A 23,482-nucleotide genomic window follows, 5' to 3' on the forward strand; every position below is an offset into this window, starting at 1 on the left:
GAGGTCAAGGCTGCAGTGAACCATGATTGCACCACTGCACTCCAGCCTGAGTAACAGAGTGAGACCCTGTCTCAAAAAAAAAAAAAAAATAAAGAAAAGATTAATCAGCTGAAACCCACTCTAAAATAGAAAGTATGTACTTTGATTAGTAACTCTTTTCCAGCATTACTACAGTTCTGAGGTTCATTTTGAACACCCTAAGTTTTAAAAGGGACAGGTAACATCTGACTTATTGGACATAACTCAAGGACTCTTGTTTCGATCAGGTGAGTCTACCACAGATTTTGGAGGGTTTACATAATTATGCAGAATCTTCTCCTAGTCAGTAACCAAGGATTATACGATCAGAGTCCCCCTTTGTATTCCACTTAAATCATACTGTTTTCCATTATTTTAAAAGTTGCAACTTTATTTTTATTGAGGGGAAGGCAACCGGAAGAAATGTGGTTATCATAAGATAGTCTTTCCTTTGGGGCATTGAAGATATTTTCCAACCCTAAAATTGTGATTTCTTTCTGACTGCCATTATGCTTGAACAAGTATCATTGCTTAATTATCATGTTCTATTGCATTGCTAACGTGATGGACTGGATGGACAGAGAATTACTCTATAGCTCACTATTCAGATTGGAAGAAAGCACTGGAAAGAGCAGGTGTTTGAATTTTTCAGTTTTCTTTTTATGCTTTTCTTTCTCTCTTTCTCTTTGCCCCCTTTCTCACATGGGTAGCTAATTATCCTTGGATCATGTAAGCATGTCTTTGTGGAAATAGTCTCCAGATTTAGTATTAGCATCACATTGATACCTCCAGAGGGGCTTTCTGCTTCCATATTTATTCTGGCTAGTGCTTCAGCCATAACGCTGTGTCTTTATTATATTGCCTCAAATTATTTCCAAACCTATGTTGAACAAAAGAATACAACATTGAAGACTCTTTTAATTTGAGGGCTCATATCTTGGTATACCCTGTTTATTTTTTTTAAAGTGTCCCATTGCAGATTGCAAGTATAAATTGTGTCAGAATTACCATTCGAAACTCTCTTTTAATCGGTAATTTCTTAGAGAGCAATAGAAAACATGGTGCTAATGAATTATGTACCCAGAAGCTCTTATTATAGGATTGGCATGAATTCCACTTAATGACAAGCTTTCTCAAGCAGCAGTTGATTTTAAATCCTGTTTTTCATTAGTAAAGTATAAAATGTTAATAATACCTTCCACTGTGCTGTTCTTTTGTAGCATAGTAGCATATATCTTCCCTGTTCACCATGGACTCTTTGAAAGATCTTACTAGTAACTTCCTGTATCATAAATAAGATTTGTTCAAGAAATAAAAATGTGTGCTTTCCCATTGTTAGCTACATGTTTTTCTAATAATCACATCTGAAGCTTATTATACAGTAATAGCCTTAAGATATTATTTTTTTAAATGTACTACTTTGGTCTTAATACTAGTTTTTAATCTCTTGTTTCTATGAAGTCTGAATGAGATTTTCAAAATTGAATAATAATTTGATCCGTTAATCTTTTGAAGCTAGTAATTTTATTTTCCTCTCTTTGCAGTCTCTGAGGTTCGCAAATGAATAGAGCTTCATTACTGCAGTCTGCATTTAATATCCATTATCCATTATCTTGTAATTAAGACTCCCTGTAACGAATCATGAGGACAATGCAAAAATACATAGTACATTTCTTTAATGAACTGGAAAATGTTCATCTTGTTCTATTTAGTAATGAGTTGCTGAATAGTCATTAAATCCACTGGAGAATAGAGCTAGATGGATTTTGAAGACTGTCTTGAGTTTGTGGTTAATCTATTAGAATTAAAATTTCATCTTCTATTTTTATCAACAGCTGATTAGAAGTCATTCTGTTTGACCAAATTGATTAGAAGACCATATACAAGGGCAGCTGTTGTTTAATGAAAGTTTTTAATGAAACTGTACCGTGGAGACTTGTAATTACAGGCCTTAGAAAAGCTTTGAGTTGCCTTAGACCACAAAAATAGTATTGTGCTAAAGATTTCAAATTAGGAAAATAAAAAAATACGATTTAATATAATAGTATAAATTTATTATTAATTTTAATTTCAACTAATCACAGTTGAATATTAGTCTACTTAATGTGTTACTTTTGACTTTTTCAGCCCTTTCATCTCTTAGTTTAGACATTTAGATGAAATTGTGGGCACTGATGAAAGAACATTTATAGGGATAGCTATTGTAATTTGAGACATTTTCTTACAAGGTTTTTTCCCCCAAGCTGAGCAGAGGTAAGCTTGGCTAATGTTAGATTTATTACGTGAGCTCTGAAGAGAGTCTGTAGTGCTGTGTGGTGTTGGTAATTCAAAATGTAGCATATATTTCTCTAAGGTAATTTTGTTTTAGCAGAAGGGCAAAGGAAGCAATATTAAAATGAAAAGTAAAACAAAAGTGTGTCCTACTTAGTCCCATTGGAAAATCCATTTTTCTTTTGACAGTAGTAAAGTACTAATGTACTTTCTAAAATATTTTGTGTAATTAAAGCTAGATCTTATTCCTCTCTTAAAAAATAGCCAGTGTCTGCATGCCTGAACTATTTTTAGTATCTTGTGGTCTCTGGCTCTCAGTTGTCCTTTCTCAACACATCCAATACAGACACTAAATTTAGCATCTTAAAACTAGTGTCAGACCTCACGTTACCTAAAGGACAGAGCCCAATGTCTATAGGTTCAAAGCTGTCTATAATATTTTCCTAAGGGATATTTACAGTCACATCTTCTAAAACGTACATTCATATATCTATGTATATGCCCATCCTCCCACCTCACCTCCAACACAGACTTCTTAGATGTGTTCATTCATTATTGTTTGGTATGCCTTATACTTTCTTTGCTTTTGGTGTTTCTTCTTATGGTGGTGTTCTTCCACGTGTGCCCTCTCATCTTTAAATTTTGTCTCTCCTTCAAGCTCTGTAACACATTCCTTCTGTTCCATGAAGCCTTCCCATATTATTCTAGCTAAAGTTATTTTTCTGATCCTTTGTAATTCTTATTGATCATAATACTTACTGGGCATATGATATAGTTTGGATTTTTGTCCCATCCAACTCACATGTTGAAATGTGATTCCCAGTGTTAGAGGTGGGGCCTAGTGGGAGGGGATTGGATCACGGGGGTGGATCCTTCATGAATGGCTTTAGCACCATCCATTTTGGTGATGAGTGAGTTCTTGCTCTGAGTTCACGTGAGATCTGTTTTTTTAAAAGGGTGTGACACCTCCCCCCATCTCACTCCCACTCTCACCATCTGACATGCCTGCTGTCTTTGCTTTCTGCTGTGATTGTAAGCTTCCTAGGACCCTCACTAGGAGCAGATCCCAGCACCACACTTCCTGTACAGTCTGTAGAATTGTGAGCCGATTAAACCTCTTTTCTTTATAAATTACCCAGTGTATTAGTCCACAGGCTGTAGAGGAAGCACGGCTGGGGAGGCCTCAGGAAACTTTTAGTCATGGTGGAAAGGGAAGCAGGCATGTCTTAAATGACTGGAGCAGGAAGAAGAGAGAGCAGGGGAGGTGCTATACACTTTTAAACAACCAGATCTCACAGTAACTCACTATCACGAGAACAGCACCAAAGGGGAAATCTACCCCCATGATCCAATCTCTTCCTACCAGAGACACCTGAACATTGTGGGGGGGGTTACAATTTGACATGAGATTTGGGCAGGGACACAGACTTAAACCATATCAATCAGTCTCAGATATTCCTTTGTAGCAATGCAAGAATGGACTAACACAGAAAACGGGTACCAGGAGTGGTGTGTTGCTATAAAGATGGCTGAAAATGTGGAAGCACCTTTGGGACTGGGTAATGGAGAGGTTGGAAGAGTTTGGAGGGCTCAGAAAAAGACAGGAATATAAGTTTGAAACTTATCAGAGACTGGTTAAATGGTGTGACAAAATGCTGGCAGAAATATGGACAGTGAAGACAAGGCTGAGGAGGTCTCAGATGGAAATGAAGAAGTTATTGAGAACTGGAGTGAAGGTCACCCCTGTTATGTCCTAGTAAAGAACTTGGCTGCATTATGTTCATGCCCTAGGGATCTGTGGAAATTTGACTTTAAGGATGATGAACTAGGGTATCTGGAGGAAGAAATTTCTAAGCAGCAAAGCATTCATGATGTGGCCTGGATACTTCTAACAGCCTACAGTCACATGCAGGAGCCAAGGAATGACTTACTGTGAAACCTTATATTTAAAAGGGAAGCAGAGTATGAAAGTTGGGAAAATTTGCAGCCTTTCCCTGTGGTAGAGAAAGAATTCAAGCTATGGAGCAACCACTTGCTAGAGAGATTAGCTTGACTAAAAGGGAGTGAAGTGCTCATATATAAGACAGTGGGGAAAAGCCTTGAAGGCATTTCAGAGGTCTTCAAAGCAGCCCCTGCCATCACAGGCCCAGAGGCCTAGGAGGAAAGAATGGTTTTAGGGGACAGACCCAGAGCCCCACTGCCTTGCACAGCCTCAGGATGCTGCCACCAGACTCCTGGAAGCTCTAGCTCCAGCCTCAGCTGAAAGGACAACTGATACAGCTCAGGCTGCTGCTGTGGAGGGTACAAGCTGTAAGCCTTGCTGGCTTCCATGTGATGTTAAGCCTGGAGGTGCATGGAGTGCAAGAGTGAAGGGGGTCTGGCAGCTTCCACGCAGATTTCAGAGGATGTGTCAGAAAGACTGGGTACCCAGGCAGGAATTCTCTACTAAGGCAGTGCTGAAGGGAAATGTAGGGTGGGAGCCCACACACAGAGTCTCCACTGCAGCACTGTCTTAGTGGAATTGTGGGAAGGGGGCTGCCACTCTACAAACCCCAGAATGGTAGAGCCACCAGCAGCTTGCAACTACCACATGGAAAAGCCACAGGACAGAGCTTTCTAAGGCCTTAGGAGCCCACCCCTTTCACCAGTGTGCCCTGGATGCAAGACATGGAGTCAAAGGAGATTATTTTGGAGCTTTAAGATTTAATGACTGTCCTGCTGGTTGGGGCTTGCATGGGGCCTGTAGCCCCTCCCTCTCTTTTTTGGCTGATTTCTCCCTTTGGGAATAGTAATGTTTACCCAGCGCCTGTGCCACCATTGTATCTTGGAAGTAAATAACTTGTTTTTGATCTCACAGGCTCCTAGGTGGAGGGAACTCATCTCCAGATAAGACTTTGGGCTTTAGACTTTGGCATTTTTGAGCTAAGGCTGGAACAAGTTAAGACTTTGCAGAACTATTGACAGGGTATTATTGTGTTTTGCAATGTGAGAAGGACATGAGACTTGAGAGGCCAGATGCAGAATGATACAGTTTGGATGTTTGTCCCTTCCCAATCTCTTGTTAAAATGTAATCCCCAATGTTGGAGGCAGGGCCTGATGGAAGGTGTTTGGATCATGGTAGTAGATCCCTCATGAATGTCTTAGCACCATCCCCTTGGTGATGAATGACTTCTCACAAGATTTGGTTGTTTAAAAAGAACAATCTCGCTCTCTTGCTCCTGCTCTTGCCATGTGACATGTGTGCTCCCTCTTTGCCTTCTGCCATGATCGTAGGCTTCCCAAGGCCCTTACCAGGAGCCAATCCTGATACCACACTTCTTGTACAGCCTGAAGAACTGTGAGCCAATTAAAGTTCTTTTCTTTGTAAATTACCCAGCCTCTCAGATATTCCTTTATAGCAATGCAAGAATGGACTAACACAGCATATGTTCAGAACAGCTTAAGTACCAGATATATTCTTATTTTCACCCACACCTAATCTCTAGACAATAAAGGCTTGGCTTGATACTTAAGGACTTCCAGTTTCAGCTTTAACATATAAAGAGCTTGGAAGTTGTCACTCCTGTCCTTAGAGCAAGAAAAAGCAGAATTAACTGAAAATTAGTGACTTTTCTCAGACCCATCAAAGACCTGAGGTCACAAGGTAGGATATTTTATAATGATGAGGGGGTCATTTCACCAAGAAGACGTAACAATCCTAAATATGTATGCACCTAGCAACAGAGCATCCAAATATGGGGCAAAAATTTGATAGAACTGCAAGAAAGAAATAAACAAATCTACTGTTGTAGCTGGAAACTTCAAAACTCCTCTTTTAGTCACTGATAGCCGAAGCAGGCAGAATAACAGCAAAGATATAGTTGACCTGAACAGCACTGTCACTCAATATGATCAAATTAACATTTATAGAAAACGTCATCCAACAACAGCAGAATACATATTCAAGTTCACATGGAACATTAACCAAGATAGACCACATTCTGGTCCATAAAACACACCTTAACAGATTTAAAAGTCTGAAAACCACACAAAGTATGTTATCAGACCACAATGAAACTAAACTAGAAATCAATAGCAGAAAGTTAGCTGAAAGATCCCCAAATGTTTGGAAATTAAACAACACACTCCTAAATAACATATGGGTCAAATAAGTCTCAAGAGAAATTTTAAAATACTTTGAACCAAATGAAAATAAAAATACACCACCTAAATTTGTAGGATGTTCCAAAAGCAGTGCTTAGAAAGAAATGTATGGCATTAGATGCATATATTAGAAAAGAATAATCTAAAGTCAATATGCAAGCTTTCATCTTAGGAGGGTAGAAAAAGAGCAATTTAAGCCAAAAGCAAACAGGAGAAATAGAAAGGAGAACAGAAATGATGAAATTGAAAACAAAAACAACAGAGAATTTTTTTTTTCCATCTAATATTCTAAAAGCTACTTTTTTTTTTTTGGCCATAACATTGGTAAACAGCTAGCTAGGCTAATCAAGATTAAAAGAGAAAAGACATAAATTACCCATATCGGAAATGAAAGAAGGGTCATCTCCTCTTCCCATGAATATTAAAAGAATAATAAAGGAATGTATGAACAGCTCCATTTTCACAAATTTGATAACTTAGGTGAAATGGATCAATCCTCAAAAGACATAAACAACCAAAACTCACAAGGAAAAAAAGATAGTCTGAATAGGTCTTTATCTATTAAAGAAATTATTTAAATTAAATTTAATTTCTTTTATAAAATAATGAATGTGACTTTTACATAAATTATACATATATTTACACATTTATGTAAATATATAAAATATTTTAATTATATGATAAAAATTATTTAAAATTTAACAGATTACTAAAAACTATTTATAACCTTCCAAAAGAAAGCACCAGCTCTAGATGGCTTCATTGGTGAATTCTGCTAAACATTTAAAGAAGATATAATACCAGTCTTCCACAATCTTTTCCATAAAATAGAAGAGAAATAGAAAGAATGAGTGAGACCATTACTCATTCTGTGAGACCATTACTCCAAAACCAGATAAAGACATTGCCAGAAAGAAAACCTGTAGATGAACATCTTTAATGAACATAGATACAAAAATCCTTAACAAAATATTAACAAAATGAGTCCAACAATGTATAAAAATAATTATATGCCACAACCAAGTGGGATTTATTCCAAGTATGCAAGTCTGGTTCTCAACATAATATAATCCATATCAGTAAGCCAAAGAAGAAAACTCATATGATCATATCAATTGATACTGAAAAGGCATCTGACAAATTCCAACACCCATTTATAAGAAAGACTCAGCAAACTAGAAATAGAGGGAAATATCTTCAACTTAATAAAGAACATCTACAAACAAACCTCAGCCAACATACTTAATATTGAGAAACTGCATGCTTTCCTGCTAAGATCCTTCTAAGGACAAGGCACGGATATTCTCTCTTACCACTGCTATTCAACATTGTACTGGAAGTCCTAGCTAGACAAGAAAAGGAAATAAGATGTGTACAGATCAGGAAGTTTGGTAGGCTAATAATGAGTCCTGAAGATAGGTTCACATCCTAATCCCTGAAACCTGTGAATGTTACCGTCTTTGGAAAAAAGAGCTATTGCAGGTGTGATTGATTTAAAGGTCTTGTGGTGAAATGATCATTCTGGATTATCCAGATGGGCCCTAGATGGCATCATGACAAGTGTAAAAAGAAAGATACAGAGGGAGGTTAGACTTATAAACAAAAGGCTATATGAAGACAAAAACAGAAATTGGAGTGATGCAACTGAGAAATGGTGAAAGCCATTAGAAGAAGCAGGGACAGATTCTCCCTATAGTCTCCACAGAGAGTATGGCTCTGCTGGCACTTTTATTTTGGACTTCTGGTCTCCAGAATGGTGAGAGAATACATTTCTCTTGTTTTGAGCCACCAAGTTTGTGATCACTTCTTACAACAACCATAAGAAACGGGTATGAGAAGAAAGATATAAAACTGTCTTTGTTTACAAACAATGTGATTGTAGAAAATCCCCCCAAATCAACAAACTCTTGAAATTGCTAAATGAGTTTTCCAAGGTTACACAATACAAGGTTAATATGCAAAATTCCATTGCCTTCCTGTCTACCAGCAATATACAGTTGGAATTTGAAATTTAGAAAACTATTTGCAAAAGCACCCAGTATCCATGGATTCCACATATTTACAGATATGTGTATATAAATGGGTTAATATGCACCTATATTTCCCTGTACAGTCAACTGAGAGAGCTAAAAGCAAGAACACTAGAGCAGCAATGAGCATAATTAGCACCCATATAGTAGTTTCCAATACCATTCTGCAGTAAAAGGAGCCAGGGCTTATTGGAGAAATGACTTATACCAGGACTGGTGCAGAAAACACACAAGATAAACCCTGAGGATCTTGTAGTCTCAGAAAGTAAGTGCTTAAAAGACAGAAAAATCCACATGATGCAAAGGGATACAGGAAGCAACTGAAAGAGCTCCCAGTGGCCAAAGCTGGAACTGTGTGTACAGTAAAGTAAATAAAGTAGTGTGGGATTATAACCCAAGTGTACAATAAATATCTTCAAGTCTATACTGATATTAAGTAAATTATTGTAAATTTTAAAGTGGAGAAGACACAAATCTTCCCATATAAAAAATTCCAGGCTGCAGGTTCCAAGATGGCTGAATAGGAACAGCTCCAGTCTACAGCTCCCAGCGTAAGCAACGCAGAAGATGGGTGATTTCTGCATTTCCAAGTGAGGTACTGGGTTCATCTTACTGGGGCTTGTTGGACAGTGGGTGCAGCCCATGGAGTGTGAGCTGAAGCAGGAAGGGGCATCACCTCACCTAGGAAGCGCAGAGGGTTGGAGAATTCCCTTTCCTAGCCAAGGGAAGCCATGACAGATGGTACCTGGAAAATCGGGACACTCACACCCTAATACTGTGCTTTTCTAACAGTCTTAGCAAATGGCACACCAGGACATATCCCATGCCTGGCTCGGAGGATCCCACACCCATGGAGCCTTGCTCACTGCTAGCACAGCAGTCCAAGACTGAACTGCAAGGCAGCAGCAAGACTAGGGGAGGGGCATCCACCATTGCTGAGGCTGGAGTAGGTAAACAAAGCGGCCAGGAAGCTCAAACTGGGTGGAGCCCACTGCAGCTCAAGGAGGCCTGCCTGCCTCTGTATACTCTACCTCTGGGGGGCAAGGCATAGCTGAACAAAAGGCAGCAGAAACTTCTGCAGACTTAAACATCCCTGTCTGACAGCTTTGAAGAGAATAGTGGTTCTCCCAGCATGGAGTTTGAAATCTGAGAACGGACAGACTGCCTTCTCAACTGGGTCCCTGACCCTCGAGTAGCCTAACTGGGAGACACCTCCCATAGGGGCCAACTGACATCTCATACAGCCGGGTGCACTTCTGAGACGAAGCTTCCAGAGGAAGGATCAGGCAGCAACATTTGCTGTTTTGCAATATTTGCTGTTCTGCAGCCTCTGCTGGTGATACCCAGGGAAACAGTGTCTGGAGTGGACCTCCAGCAAACTCCAACAGACCTGTAGCTGAGGGTCCTGACTGTTAGAAGGAAAACTAACAAACATAAAGGACATCCACACCAACACCCTATCTCTAGGTCACCATCATCAAAGAACAAAGGTACATAAAACCACAAAGATGGGGAGAAACCAGAGCAGAAAAGCTGAAAATTCCAAAAATCAGAGTGCCTCTTCTCCTCCAAAGGAATGCAGCTCCTCGCCAGCAACAGAACAAAGCTGGATGGAGAATGACTTTGACGAGTTGACAGAAGTAGGCCTCAGAAGATCAGTGATGACAAACTTCTTCGAGCTAAAGGAGGATGTTTGAACCCAGAGCGAAGAAACTAAAAACCTTGAAAAAAGATCAGATGAATGGCTAACTAGAATAAACACCATAGAGAAGAACTTAAATGACCTGATGGAGCCGAAAACCATGGCACGAAAACTGTGTGACACATGCACAAGCTTCAGTAGCCGATCCAATCAAGTGGAAGAAAGGGTATCAGTGATTGAAGATCAAAGGAATGAAATGAAGTGAGAAGAGAAGTTTTGAGAAGGAAGAGTAAAAAGAAACGAGCAAAGTCTCTAAGAAATATGGGACTATGTGAAAAGACCAAATATATGTCTGATTGGTGTACCTGAAAGTGATGGGGAGAATGGAACCAAGTTGGAAAACACTCTTCAGGATATTATCTAGGAGAACTTCCCCAACCTAGCAAGACAGACCAACATTCAAATTCAGGAAATACAGAGAACGCCACAAAGTTGCTCAAGATGAGCAACTCCAAGACACATAATTGTCAGATTCACCAACGTTGAAATGAAGGAAAAAAGGTTAAGGGCAGCCAGAGAGAAAGGTCGGGTTACCCACAAAGGGAAGCCCACATTCATGAACACAGACCCCCCCCACACATTCACCCCCACATACATAAAACATACTATCATACTTACACACACCACACACACAGACACTCATATACTCATCACAAACCCACACTCACACACACACACTCACACACAAATTCACAATCAGACTAACAGCGGATGTCTTGGTAGAAATTCTACAAGCCAGAAGAGAGTGGGGGCCAATATTCAAAATTCTTAAAGAAAAGAATTTTCAACCCAGAATTTCATATCCAGCCAAACTAAGGTTCATAAGTGAAGGAGAAATAAAATTGTTTACAGACAAGCAAATGCTGAGAGATTTTGTCAATACCAGGCCTGCCTTACAGGAGTTTCTGAAGGAAGCACTAAACATGGAAAGGAACAACTGGTACGAGCCACTGCAAAAACATGCCAAATTGTAAAGACCATGAATGCTAGGAAGAAACCGTACCAACTAATGAGCAAAATAACCAGCTGACATCATAATGACAGTGTCAAATTCACACATAACAATATTAACCTTAAATGTAAATGGGCTAAATACTCCAATTAAAAGACACAGACTGGCAAATTGGACAAAGAATCAAGACTCATCAGTGTGCTGTATTCAGGAGACCCATCTCATATGCAGAGACAAACATAGGCTCAAAATAAAGGGATGGAGGAAGATCTACCAGGCAAATGGGAAAAAAATAAATAAATGAAATAAGCAGGGCTTGCAATCCTAGTCTCTGATAAAACAGACTTTAAACAAAGATCAAAAGAGACAAAGAAGGCCATTACATAATGATAAAGGGATCAATTCAACAAGAAGAGCTAACTATCCTAAATATATATGCACCTAATACAGGAGCACCCAGATTCATAAAGCAAGTCCTTAGAGACCTACAAAGAGACTTAGACTCTGACACAATAATAATGGGAGTCTTTAACACCCCATTGTCAATATTAGACAGATCAATGAGACAGAAAGTTAACAAAGATATCCAGGAATTGAACTCAGCTCTGCAGCAAGCAGACCTAATAGACATCTACAGAACTCTCCACCCCAAATCAACAGAATATACATTCTTCTCAGCACCACATCACACTTATTCCAAAGTTGACCACATAGGTGGAAGTAAAGCACTCCTTAACAAATGTAAAACAACAGAAACTATAACAAACTCTCTGCCAGACCACAGTGCAATCAAATTAGAACTCAGCATTAAGAAACTCATTCATAAGCACACAACTACATGGAAACTGAACAACCTGCTCCTGAATGACTACTGGATACATAATGAAATGAAGCAGGAATACACATGTTCTTTGAAGCCAATGAGAACAAAGACACAATGTACCAGAATCTCTGGGACACATTTAAAGCAATGTGTAGAGGGAAATTTATAGCACTAAATGCTCACAAGAGAAAGCAGGAAAGAACTAAAATCGACATTAAAATTAAAAGTTCTTTTAATTTAACAGAAATGAAAAGAACTAGAGAAGCAAGAGCACACACATTCAAAAGCTAGCAGAAGGCAAGAAATAACTAAGATCAGAGCAGAACTGAAGAAGATAGAGACACATAAAAACCCTTCAAAAAAATCAGTGAATCCAGGAGCTGGTTTTTTGAAAAGATCAACAAAATTAATAGCAAGACTAATAAAGAAGAAAAGAAGCTAGCAAGACTAATAAAGAAGAAAAGAGAGAAGAATCAAATAGACACAATAAAAAATGATACAGGGGCTATCACCACCGATCCTACAGAAATACAAACTACCATCAGAGAATACTGTAAAAACCTCTATGCAAATAAACTAGAAAATCTAGAAGAAAGGGGTAAATTCCTGGACACAGACACCTTCGCAAGGCTAAGCCCCGAGGACGTTGAATCCCTGAATAGACCAATAACAGCCTGTGAAATTGAGGCAATAATTAATAGCCTACCAACCAAAAAAAGTCCAGGACTAGATGGATTCACAGCCGAATTCTACCAGAGGTACAAAGAGGACTTGGCACCATTCCTTCTGAAACTATTCCAATCAATAGAAAAAGAGGGAATCCTCCCTAACTCATTTTACAAGGCCAGTATCATCCTGATACCAAAGCCTGCCAGAGACACAACAACAAAAGAGAATTTTAGACCAATGTCCCTGATGAACATCGATGCAAAAATCTCAATAAAATACTGGCACACTGAATCCAGCAGCACATCAAAAGCTTATCCACCACGATCAAGTGGGCTTCATCCATGGGATGCAAGTCTGGTTCAACATATGCAAATCAATAATGACCTCTCTTACCACTCCTATTCAACATAGTATTGGAAGTTCTGGCCAGGGCAGTCAGGCAGGGGAAAGAAAGAAAGGGTATTCAATTAGGAAAAGAGGAAGTCAGATTGTCCCTGTTTGCAGACGAAATGGTTGTATATTTAGAAAACCCCATCGTCTCAGCCCCAAATGTCCAAGCTGATAAGCAACTTCAGCAAAGTCTCAGGATACAAAATCAGTGTGCAAAAATCACAAGCATTCTTATACACCTATAACAGACAAACAGAGATCCAAATCGTGAGTGAACTCCCATTCACAGTTTTTTCAGAGGATAAAATACCTAGGAATCCAACTTACAAGGGATGTATAGGACCTCTTCAAGGAGAACTATAAACCACTGCTCAGCGAAATAAAAGAGGACACAAACAAATGGAAGAACATTCCATGCTTATGGATGGGAAGAATCAATATTGTGAAAATGGCCATACTGCCCAAGGTAATTTATAGATCCAATGCCATCTCCATCAAGCTACCAATGACTTTCTTCACAGAGTTGGAAAAAACTACTTTAAAGTTCACATGGAACCATAAAAGAGCCTGCATTGCCAAGGCAATCCTAAGCCAAAGAACAAAGCTGGAGGCATCATGCTACCTGACTTCAAACTATACTACAAGGCTACAGTAACCAAAACAGCATGGTACTGGTACCAAAACAGAAATATAGACCAATGGAACAGAACAGAGCCCTCAGAAATAATACCACACATCTACAACTATCTGATCTTTGACAAACCTGACAAAAACAAGCAATGGAGAAAGGATTCCAGTTTATTAAATGTTGATGGGAAAACTGGCTAGCCATACGTAGAAAGCTGAAACTGTATCCCTTCCTTACACCTTATACAAAAATTAATTCTAGATGGATTAAAGACTTAAATGTTAGACCTAAAACCATAGAAACCCTGAAGAAAACCTAGGCAATTCCATTCAGGACATAGGCATGGGCAAGGACTTTATGACTAAAGCACCAAAAGCAATGGCAACAAAAGCCAAAATTGACAAATGGGATCTAATTAAACTAAAGAGCTTCTGCACAGCAAAAGAAACTACCATCAGAGTGAACAGGCAGCCTACAGAATGGGAGAAAATTTTTGCAATTTACTCATCTGACAAAGGGCCACAAAGAACTTAAAACAAATTTACAAGAAAAAATTAAACAACCCCATCAAAAAGTGGGCAGACACTTCTCAGAAGAAGACATTTATGCAGCCAACAGACATATGAAAAAATGCTCATCATTACTGGTCATCAAGAAATACAAACTGAAACCACAAGGAGATACCATCACATACCAGTTAGAATGGTGATCATTAAAAAGTCAGGAAACAACAGGTGCTGGAAAGGATGTGGAGAAATAGGAACAGTTTTACACTGTTAGTGGGACTGTAAACTAGTTCAACCATTGTGGAAGACAGTGTGGCGATTCCTCAAGGATTTAGAACTAGAAATACCATTTGACCCAGCCATCCCATTACTGGGTATATACCCAAAGGATTATAAATCATGCTGCTATGGAGATACATGCACACACGTATGTTTATTGCGGCACTATTCACAATAGCAAAGACTTGGAACCAACTCAAATGTCCATCAATGACGGACTGAATTAAGAAAATGTGGCACATGTACAGCATGGAATAGTATGCAGCCATAAAAAAGGATGAGTTCATGTTCTTTGTAGGGACATGGATGAAGCTGGAAACCATTATTCTGAGCAAACTATCAGAAGGACAGAAAGCCAAACACCACATATTCTCACTCATTGGTGGGAATTGAACAATGAGAACACTTGGACACAGGGTGGGGAACATCACACATCAGGACCTGTCATAGGGTAGGGGATGGGGGGAGGGGGGAGCGATAACATTAGGAGAAATACCTAATGTAAATGACGAGTTTATGGGTGTAGCACACCCACATGGCACATGTATACATATGTAACAAACCTGCACACTGTGCACATGTACCCTAGAACTTAAAGTATCAAAAAAAAAGCTTGCCCTGGAATCTTATACCTCAGCATAAAGCATAAAATTTCTATCCATCCTTATGTCAGAACAAAAGTTTGCATCAGCTGTTGATAACACCAGTGAAAAAATATGATTAATAATAATTGCTTAAATTGTATCCATGAAGGGTAAATGCACCTGATAGCAATAACTTAAGCATACCCTTAGAATGAATGACCCTGTATGGCAGACACATCTGAATGTGTGTCCCAAGCTAGGGAGTTTGGGAGTGGCCAACCCAGAAATTATTCCTTGTTTATGAAGAACTTCTGAGCCCCTGGCCTGAACCACAGACGTGAAACACAGGCTGTACATGGGATTGAGGCCCTAAGTTTTGGGTTAAATGGTGAAGGTTGCCAGGTGGAGGTCATTAGGGGAAGTCTTCAGTGAAAATGCTATATAAACTGCATGCTGTTTGCAAGTGGTTGCAGTTTTCCTGTGCTGCCCAGTGCTACTGGGCCATGTGGTTATGTTGTCCAGCTCACCAACACTGGACTTTCTGTTCTGTGTGTAAGCCCTTAATAGAACCCCATATCTCCTTTGCTGAAAAAAAAATTCCAAGTAATTTGTGTAGCCAAGCCCCCCTCGAGGAGGTGGATTATGACTTCCCACTCCTTAAGTATGGGATACCCATAATGACTTCTTTTCAAAGAGTACAGTATGAAATGGGTAAAAAAGATAAGCTTTACAGTGGAGAAACCGAGCCAACACTAACTACCTCAGCCAAGTGCTCATGGTCAGCACCAACAGTGGTAAATCATGGTGCTAGTATGTGCCCTTGACATAATGTGATGAACATAGCAGTTTCCCTCTGTGGTCTTCCCAAACCCGTAACCTCAGTCCAGTGATGAGAAAAACATTTAACAAATCCCAATTGAGGGACATTCTGCAAAATACTTTGCAGAATGTAAAATACTGACCAGTACTTTCAGAACTGTCAAGATCATCAAAATAAAATAAGAAGCAGCTAAGAAACTATCACAGCCAAGAGGAATCTATGGAGACATGACAAATGTAGTATGCTAGATGGGATTGGTTATTGAGTCATGCTAAAGAAATCTAAATGAAGTGTGGACTTTGGTTAATAACATATCAGCATTGGTTCCTTAAGTGTTACAAAATGTACCGTAATTATGTAAGATAGCAATAATAGGGAAAACTGGGTGTTGGGTATTTGGAAACTCTGTATTATTGCTGTAATTTTTCTGTATATTGAAATTTGTTCTAACACTAAAAGATTATTTAAAAATAAACTATTTTGTTCTGAGCCAACAGTCCAGTTTTGTTAGTGGGACTGGAATGAAACACAAAATTATTTTCCCTTCTTCGTTAGTCAGTTAAAGGTGGAAAATACTGTAGTTTTCTTTTTCTTGGTAGCTGTCTCCATCCATGTAGAAATTATTTATTGAACTTCTCCTGTGTGTCATGTTCTGAGGATACAGAATAATATAAGAAAGATGCAGCACCTGCCCCTAAACGTCCAGAAAAGGGCATAGACATGCAAATAATGTGTGGGCCACTGTAGCTACTGCTGGGTTACTGTTGCTGCCATAGTAGATCTTCTGCTTTGCTCTCCTAAATATATTAGAAAGAGTCTCTACTCCGCCCTTCTGAAGGATTTTGGCTCTTTTGATTAACTTGAGATGGTGTGGTTTTTAAGAGATCATGCCTTGTTTTTAGACCTCCAAAGGTAGCCTTGGTTTTTTTTTTTTTTTAATTATTATTATTTTTTTAGACGGAGTCTCACTCTGTTGCCCAGGCTGGAGTGCAGTAGTGCAATCTCGGCTCACTGCAACTTCCACCTCCTGGGTTCAAGCAATTCTCCTGCCTCAGCCTCCCAAGTAGCTGGGACTACAGGCACCTGCCACCATGCCCAGCTAATTTTTTGTGTGTTTTTAGTAGAGACGAGGTTTCACTAGGTTGGCCAGGCTGGTCTTGAACTTCTGACCTTGTGATCCATCAGCCTCGGCCTCCCAAAGTGCTGGGATTACAGTTGTGAGCCACCACGACCAGCCAGTTGCCTTGGTCTTCTGTCTTAATCTTCTCTTCCAATATGCTTAACATAATTTAGGTGATATCCATTATACCCAAAAGCCTTCTAGTGAATCAAAAGATGCCACATATTAGAAAAACACATCTTGACATCATTATGGATTCTTTGGGGATGTTTCCCTCACCTTCTTACATCTATGTGTTGGCTTTAATCTCTTCTTTTTGATTGTCTTATTTCTGATGTTGTAGGCATCAGGCATCAGTTCTATAGTCTGTTCATCCATGCATTTATTCATGAACTTAGTATATGCCTAGCTCAAGGCCTTTACACTTTGTCTTCCTGCTTGTAATGCTGTATCCCCACATTTCCTTCATTCAGTCTCTATTTGGATTTCATTAGTTAGAGATGCTCTTATGATAACTCTTTAAATATAGCTGCCCCTCACCAACTCCACCACTCTCTGCCTCGTTACATTGTATTACATTCCTCCATAGAACTTATCTCCACTTGACATTTTCTTTCTTGTCTTTCTCTTCTAGAACACCTGCTCACAAAGGCAGGAAGTTTTTGTTCATTGGTTGGTCTATTCCCAGCATCTTTAGAGCAGAGTATGGCACATGGTAGTACTCAGTAAATACTTGTTGAGCAAATGCATGCATGGTAGTCATGTCTCCAATTTCAGGCAGCCTACAGACCCAAAGAAATGAAGGCTTCCAGTGACCTGCTCTGATGCATCGGTGTCCATGGAATTTGTACAGATTGCAGTCCTACCTAGTCCTTGCTTCATTTCTGTTTGTATAATAATTGACAGTTTTCAAAGTGTTTTCGCATAGATTGTCCCTTTTGATGCTTTGTGTAATCCTTTGAAGCAAGTAGGAATTTCTTAGACGTATCGTACAAATGAGGAATTTGTAAGGGGATGGAATTTCAAAGGTAACTGTGAGAGCCAGAGCTAGAAACCAGATCTCGTGACTTCTAGCTCATCTGGTGATTACACGGGGTTCACGTTTCATCTCCACCCGTGTCTACATTGGTTTTGAGGGCAAGGTCTTGAATTTTCTGTTTTTATATTTTTCCATATGCCTTATACACAGTGTGCTTAATAAAGGTGTGTTTCTTTTGGCCACTTCAACTTTTATCTTTGACTTCGTTAATGGACTTTGGGAGGATCTTAGAGACTTGCTTTAGGTATGGTGCCATGGATTCCATAGGTTAGGGCCATGAATTTGCACACAAATCACCTAGGAATGTTGGCTATTAGATTCTGATTTAGTTGATCTGGTGTAGTGCCTGAGAGTATGCATATTTAACAGCCTCTGGTAATGCCCATGCTGCTGGCGCATCTTCCACACTGACTATTTCAGGGCCTTGTAACACGTGAAAGATGTATTCTTTGTTTGACTATTTGACTGTGTGAACCTAGGTAAGTTTATTGGAGACACTGTAATGGATTGTTTAGGCTAGATTACTTTGGTTAAAACCTACCTTTCCATTTACTGTGTGATCTCAGGTAAGTTACTTAACTTTTCTGAGACTCAATTTCCTCTTTAAAAGTAGAGATCGTATTACTATGATCTCTATTTTTAGCTCATACAGGTATTAACTGAATTAATATTTGTAAAGCACCTAGATTCATAATGCATGGCACTCAATGAATCTTAACTACTATGATCATTTCTTTGTCTCCTTGTATTATTCTGTTAAACTACATTAATAGGTTTAAGATATATTTGAAGGAAGGAAGTTGCTTAAGATATTTGCAAGGTTTAAGATATTTGCATGGTGTCTTTCATGGAAATGCTAATCTCGGAAGACAGTTCTTTCATTAATGAACAATGCAATAGAAATCAGCTAATGGTGATTCTTCTTGAGCTGTCACAACTGTGTACTGTGTACTTTTCATTAAGCATGAGCAAATTAGGAGAAAATGAGTAGGCTCTCCAGTTTTGTAGTAAAATGTTATGATGTATAATATTAAGCATAGGGCATAAAATTGTTTTTATTCATCTCAGTTATGTATTAAATGAACCAACTTGATTTTAATTGGCATTGTGGAAATACGGAGGCAAGAGTATCAGAGGTCACTGAGAATATATTTGGTGCCTAATATAGTGATGGTAAGGGGGAAAAAGTATGGACATAATTATTTTAAAGGGAGATTTTGGTTCTGGTTTTTCCAATAATTAATGAAAAAGAACATTGGATTTCTTCAGGAAAAAATTTACACAACTCATTTCTCCCACTGACTCAAAAGTGTTAAAAAAAAAAAAAATCTTTAGTTAACATGGAGTTTTTCTTCTTTTTGTTTTAGGATCAGATTTTATTAAGACCTCTACTGGAAAAGAAACAGTAAATGCCACCTTCCCAGTAGCTATAGTAATGCTACGGGCCATTAGAGATTTCTTCTGGAAAACTGGAAACAAGGTATATTATTGCCAGCAAATCTTTCTTAAGAGTAAAGATAATGTTATTTATAATACTAGTTACAGCCACAATAACTGTCTTTATGTGGAGAAACTGTGAATGAATTACCTTTGTTAAGATAAATGTTTAATTTACCTTTCATTATAAAAGAACACATTGATGGAGAAAAATTGTGATTAACAGAAAGTGAGTTGTGAGTGTGGGAGTGAGTGTGTGTGATCAAGATGTACACTCACTTTATGTCCTTTTGTTAACCGAAGACAATTTTGTCACTGACAAGAGATTTCTAAATGGGTTCTTTAACGAACTAATTCTGCTGCAACACAGAGGCTTTCTCACAAGGCGTTGGCCAGTGAAAACAGGTTAATGCAGAAATTAAACTTCCTTGAGGAATGGAAAGAATTGCAGAGTAACATTTATTGAATGATAAGCTGTGGTGGTGATATGAAAAGTATGCAATATAATGGGAAATAATCTTTTCCTGTCATTATTGAAGGACACACATAAATTGGTTTTTCTGTTGGGAAACCCCCGGTCCAGAAAAACTTATTACTTTTAATAATATGAGGTGAAGAGAAAATTCTCGAGGAGATGAACTTATTAAACAAAATAATGAAATGCTGTGAAACAGCAGGGAAAAGGTAGCTAGACGTTATATAGCTCTTGAATTAAATATCAATTTTTGCGTTTTATGGCAGTTGGATGTGCTCTTTGGAAGACTGTTAAGCTGAGGAGGGTGTATACTAGCTTTTGTCAGCTTTTCGAAAAATAATACATATTTTTTGAAACATATGAAGTTAAAAGGAAAAATGCGTATGAGGTGCTTTTTTAAAAATGAGTTTGGATTTTCCTTTTCATCTCAAGTTACTTGTTTAGCTGCAAATTATCTCAAAGGATTTTTTTTACATGATTGGAGAGAAAGGTTGTGTGTGTGTGTGTGTGTGTGTGTTTGTGTGTGTGTGTGTGTGTGTGTGTGTGTTTAATGACACTTTCCCTTCCTGAGAGGCATCTTTTAAATCTAGTCTCTTGATTTCTGCCGAATAGAAACCCAAAAAAGACCTTTAATCCTTTGTCCATTGGATGTGATGACTTTATATGTAAGTGTAGCTTCAGTTTATTTTGGAATAGGTGATTTTTTTTTTTTTAACACACTAGTTTATGAGAGGAAATAAACTCCTTCCAGAATTTTCTCACTTAGAATAACTTCACATCTTAATTACGAATAGGATAAATATCATTGTGATCTACATGAGAAAGCTGACCCAACTTGAATAACCTCTACCTGGTAGACTTTCTGCAATTATCCAAATAAGTTAAAAGATTTTTTTGTTTAAATAAGCTGTAAAAATGATAAATCTATCTTTGGTCCTCAGTTGAAACTACCACCACTCATTTGATTGTGATTCTCATTCTTAGCCAAAGAACATCAAACCACATGTGAAACGTTTCATACTTATAGATGCCTGGGCCCCCATCTCTGATGGTTTTGGGTCTGGCGTAGCCCTCAGGCATCTGTTTGCATTAAGTTCCATTGCCAGGGTTCAAACTTGCCACTGGGGACCCAATCCAGTTTTGTTCTCAACAAACATTTATTGGGTAGTTAACCATTTGCGGTGTTAACCTGTGTTAAATGCTGGAAGGGAAAAATGAGTACGTCTCTTCTCAGGAGAGCTCTTAGACAACAAGCAAAGAATGTTAATGACATTTTTAAGCGCTCAGTGTTCCAGGCCAGAGTACGGAGGGAGGGACACTTTGTTGTCTTTGAGTCCTTTCTTTTGAATTGTATTGATTCTTTCCCTTGGTAATAAGTAAGTCCATCCTCGTTTTATTAACACAAAGACAGGTACAGGCCAAATTGTATTCATTTAACCATATTTGATTTCAAACAAAGAGGTTCTGTGTATGTGTTTGCAAATCAGGTGCAGCCTTTCGGGTTGTTGACAAGTTGCTTGCGCAGCCCTTAGACTATAAAGTTTCTACGTCGTTGATTTAAGGGTGTTTTCAAATGAGATAGGCCACCTTCCAGACCATGATTAGTGTCACTCCTGAGAAGCAGAGGTTTAATATTTCATAACTGATTTCATTGCAGATTTATGTTTTCCATATTCTTCCTCTTAAAAAAAAAGGATAAACTTATGTTAGAACCTCTCTGGAAACAGACTTGCTGACACAAACTGAACTGTATAGAAAATCTATAAGAAGCACTGCCTAATTGACAAAAATGCTCCTATGATTAACATGTATGCTAATATCAACTAATTGATTTTTTTGGCTTCTTCTCAACAAAAAACCTCATCCTACTTAACCCGCCTACTACCTTACAGAGTCATAGCTTGGGCTCCAGAGTAATAGCAGATACCTTTGGAATCCCTGCACTGCTACTGCTTAGTTGTGTGATGTTGTGTAATTGAGGCAGGGAAACCAGTTAAAAGACTTTTACTGATACTTCCTGTGAGAACTGATAAGTGAGAGTATAGCAGAAAGTGTGCATATGGGGGGTAAGGAAAGTAAGGAGGTAGAATTGGCAGGACTTACATATTGATTGGGTGTGGTGTGGCCAGGGAATGGTGGAGTTTGGGTTAAACTGGAAGGTTTCCTGCTTGGGTAGATAATAGACGATATTCATTTAATGTCTCCCTTCTCTAGCATTCTGTTAGCAGTCATTTGCTGGGGCAACCAGTCATAGCCCTGAGTGATAAAATGTGAGAGATTCAGTACTTAGGCTCTGAGGTGTTGTTCTGACCACTAACATCTATAGATTCCCGACTGTACTGGATAGCCAGGTTCCTGAAACATGTAAATCCAGATCATCAGAGTTTTATTATATATGGAACATATCTTTCATTTCCTAATGGATCCAGGGACATCATTTACGAATATCAGATATTGACTGAATTGGGCTGTGTTATGGTCAACCCTTAAAGACTACTGGAGTATGAGGAGCCCCCCACGGTGTTTTCCTACTGCTCTTATGTGACTGGTCTGTCAGCTTTTTAGAACTGTGTGTGCCTGCAACTTAGAACAAAAATCCCTGCAGTTAAATTGATTAAAACAACTGTCAACTTTCCTTGCTGTATTGCTGCCAGTTTGGTTAGGGTAACCTTGCAGCCTTGCTGATTCTGTCCTTTGATTTTAAATGCGTGTGTCTTTTGAACCTCAAGATGAAGGCTGAGAAGTGACTCTACAGGCTTACTTGTAGAAATGTAGAATGAGTGGGCTTTTGTGATCTGTCTTCCTATGTATTGACACCTTCCTTGTTTATTCCAGGTTCACAGCTATAGTCTAGATGGTTGAGGTTTATGACTTTCCAATAAGTGAAATGTTAATGAGGGTTACTAACCCTCAGTAGTATCTCTTCAGAAGCAGTGACATTCTTCCAAAAATCTTGGGAAAGTTGTTCTGTAGTGTGAATGGGCATGAGTCACTGATGTAAGCCCTTTCACTGGATGAAGTGAAAAGATTTTTTTTTCAACAAAAGAGGGAGAGACAGAGAATCAACACTGTGATAAACATATTATTATTTTTAAAAGAAATCCAGTAACAATAAAGATTGTTCTATTCCCTGCCTTCCCATTTAGATAGGCTTTAAACCAGCAGGAGGCATCCGCAGTGCAAAGGATTCCCTTGCTTGGCTCTCTCTTGTAAAGGAGGAGCTTGGAGATGAGTGGCTGAAGCCAGAACTCTTTCGTATAGGTGCCAGTACTCTGCTCTCGGACATTGAGAGGCAGGTGAGTAATAATCTCTGTCTTTGGAATAAATTGACACGTGTTTTTGAGAAAGGAATTGAAAAGTCAAATTGAGAACTGGAGATAAAAACTCATCTGATTGACCTCATCCTACCCAATCCTCTACCTTTCTTCCAAGCAAACCTCCGTCACAAGTGAGTCGGGTGGAGATTCTGCTGAAGCGCATACTAGTGAGGCTTTAGAATGAAATGTTCGTTAAAACTATTCAGTATTATTTGATAGTATAACTATTAACTGATGTGTATAATTATAGAATGATTGTTAATTAAACTCTGCTTTTC

At 38.7% G+C, this 23,482-nt stretch overlaps 1 protein-coding gene across 2 annotated transcripts in view; it reads left to right on the forward strand.

Annotated features, from left to right (window-relative positions):
- The window catches only part of DERA (deoxyribose-phosphate aldolase), a 149,179-nt gene that overhangs the window by 111,042 nt on the left and 14,655 nt on the right, over positions 1-23,482 (forward strand). For both annotated transcript variants that reach the window (XM_023226206.1, XM_023226207.1), the window contains exons 7-8: positions 19,343-19,455; positions 23,034-23,183. In XM_023226206.1, the coding sequence (XP_023081974.1) occupies positions 19,343-19,455; positions 23,034-23,183 (263 nt within the window). The remainder of the gene's footprint in view (positions 1-19,342; positions 19,456-23,033; positions 23,184-23,482) is intronic.

This window comes from Piliocolobus tephrosceles, chromosome 10 (genome assembly GCF_002776525.5).
Source record: "Piliocolobus tephrosceles isolate RC106 chromosome 10, ASM277652v3, whole genome shotgun sequence".
Classification (NCBI taxonomy): Eukaryota; Metazoa; Chordata; class Mammalia; order Primates; family Cercopithecidae; genus Piliocolobus; species Piliocolobus tephrosceles.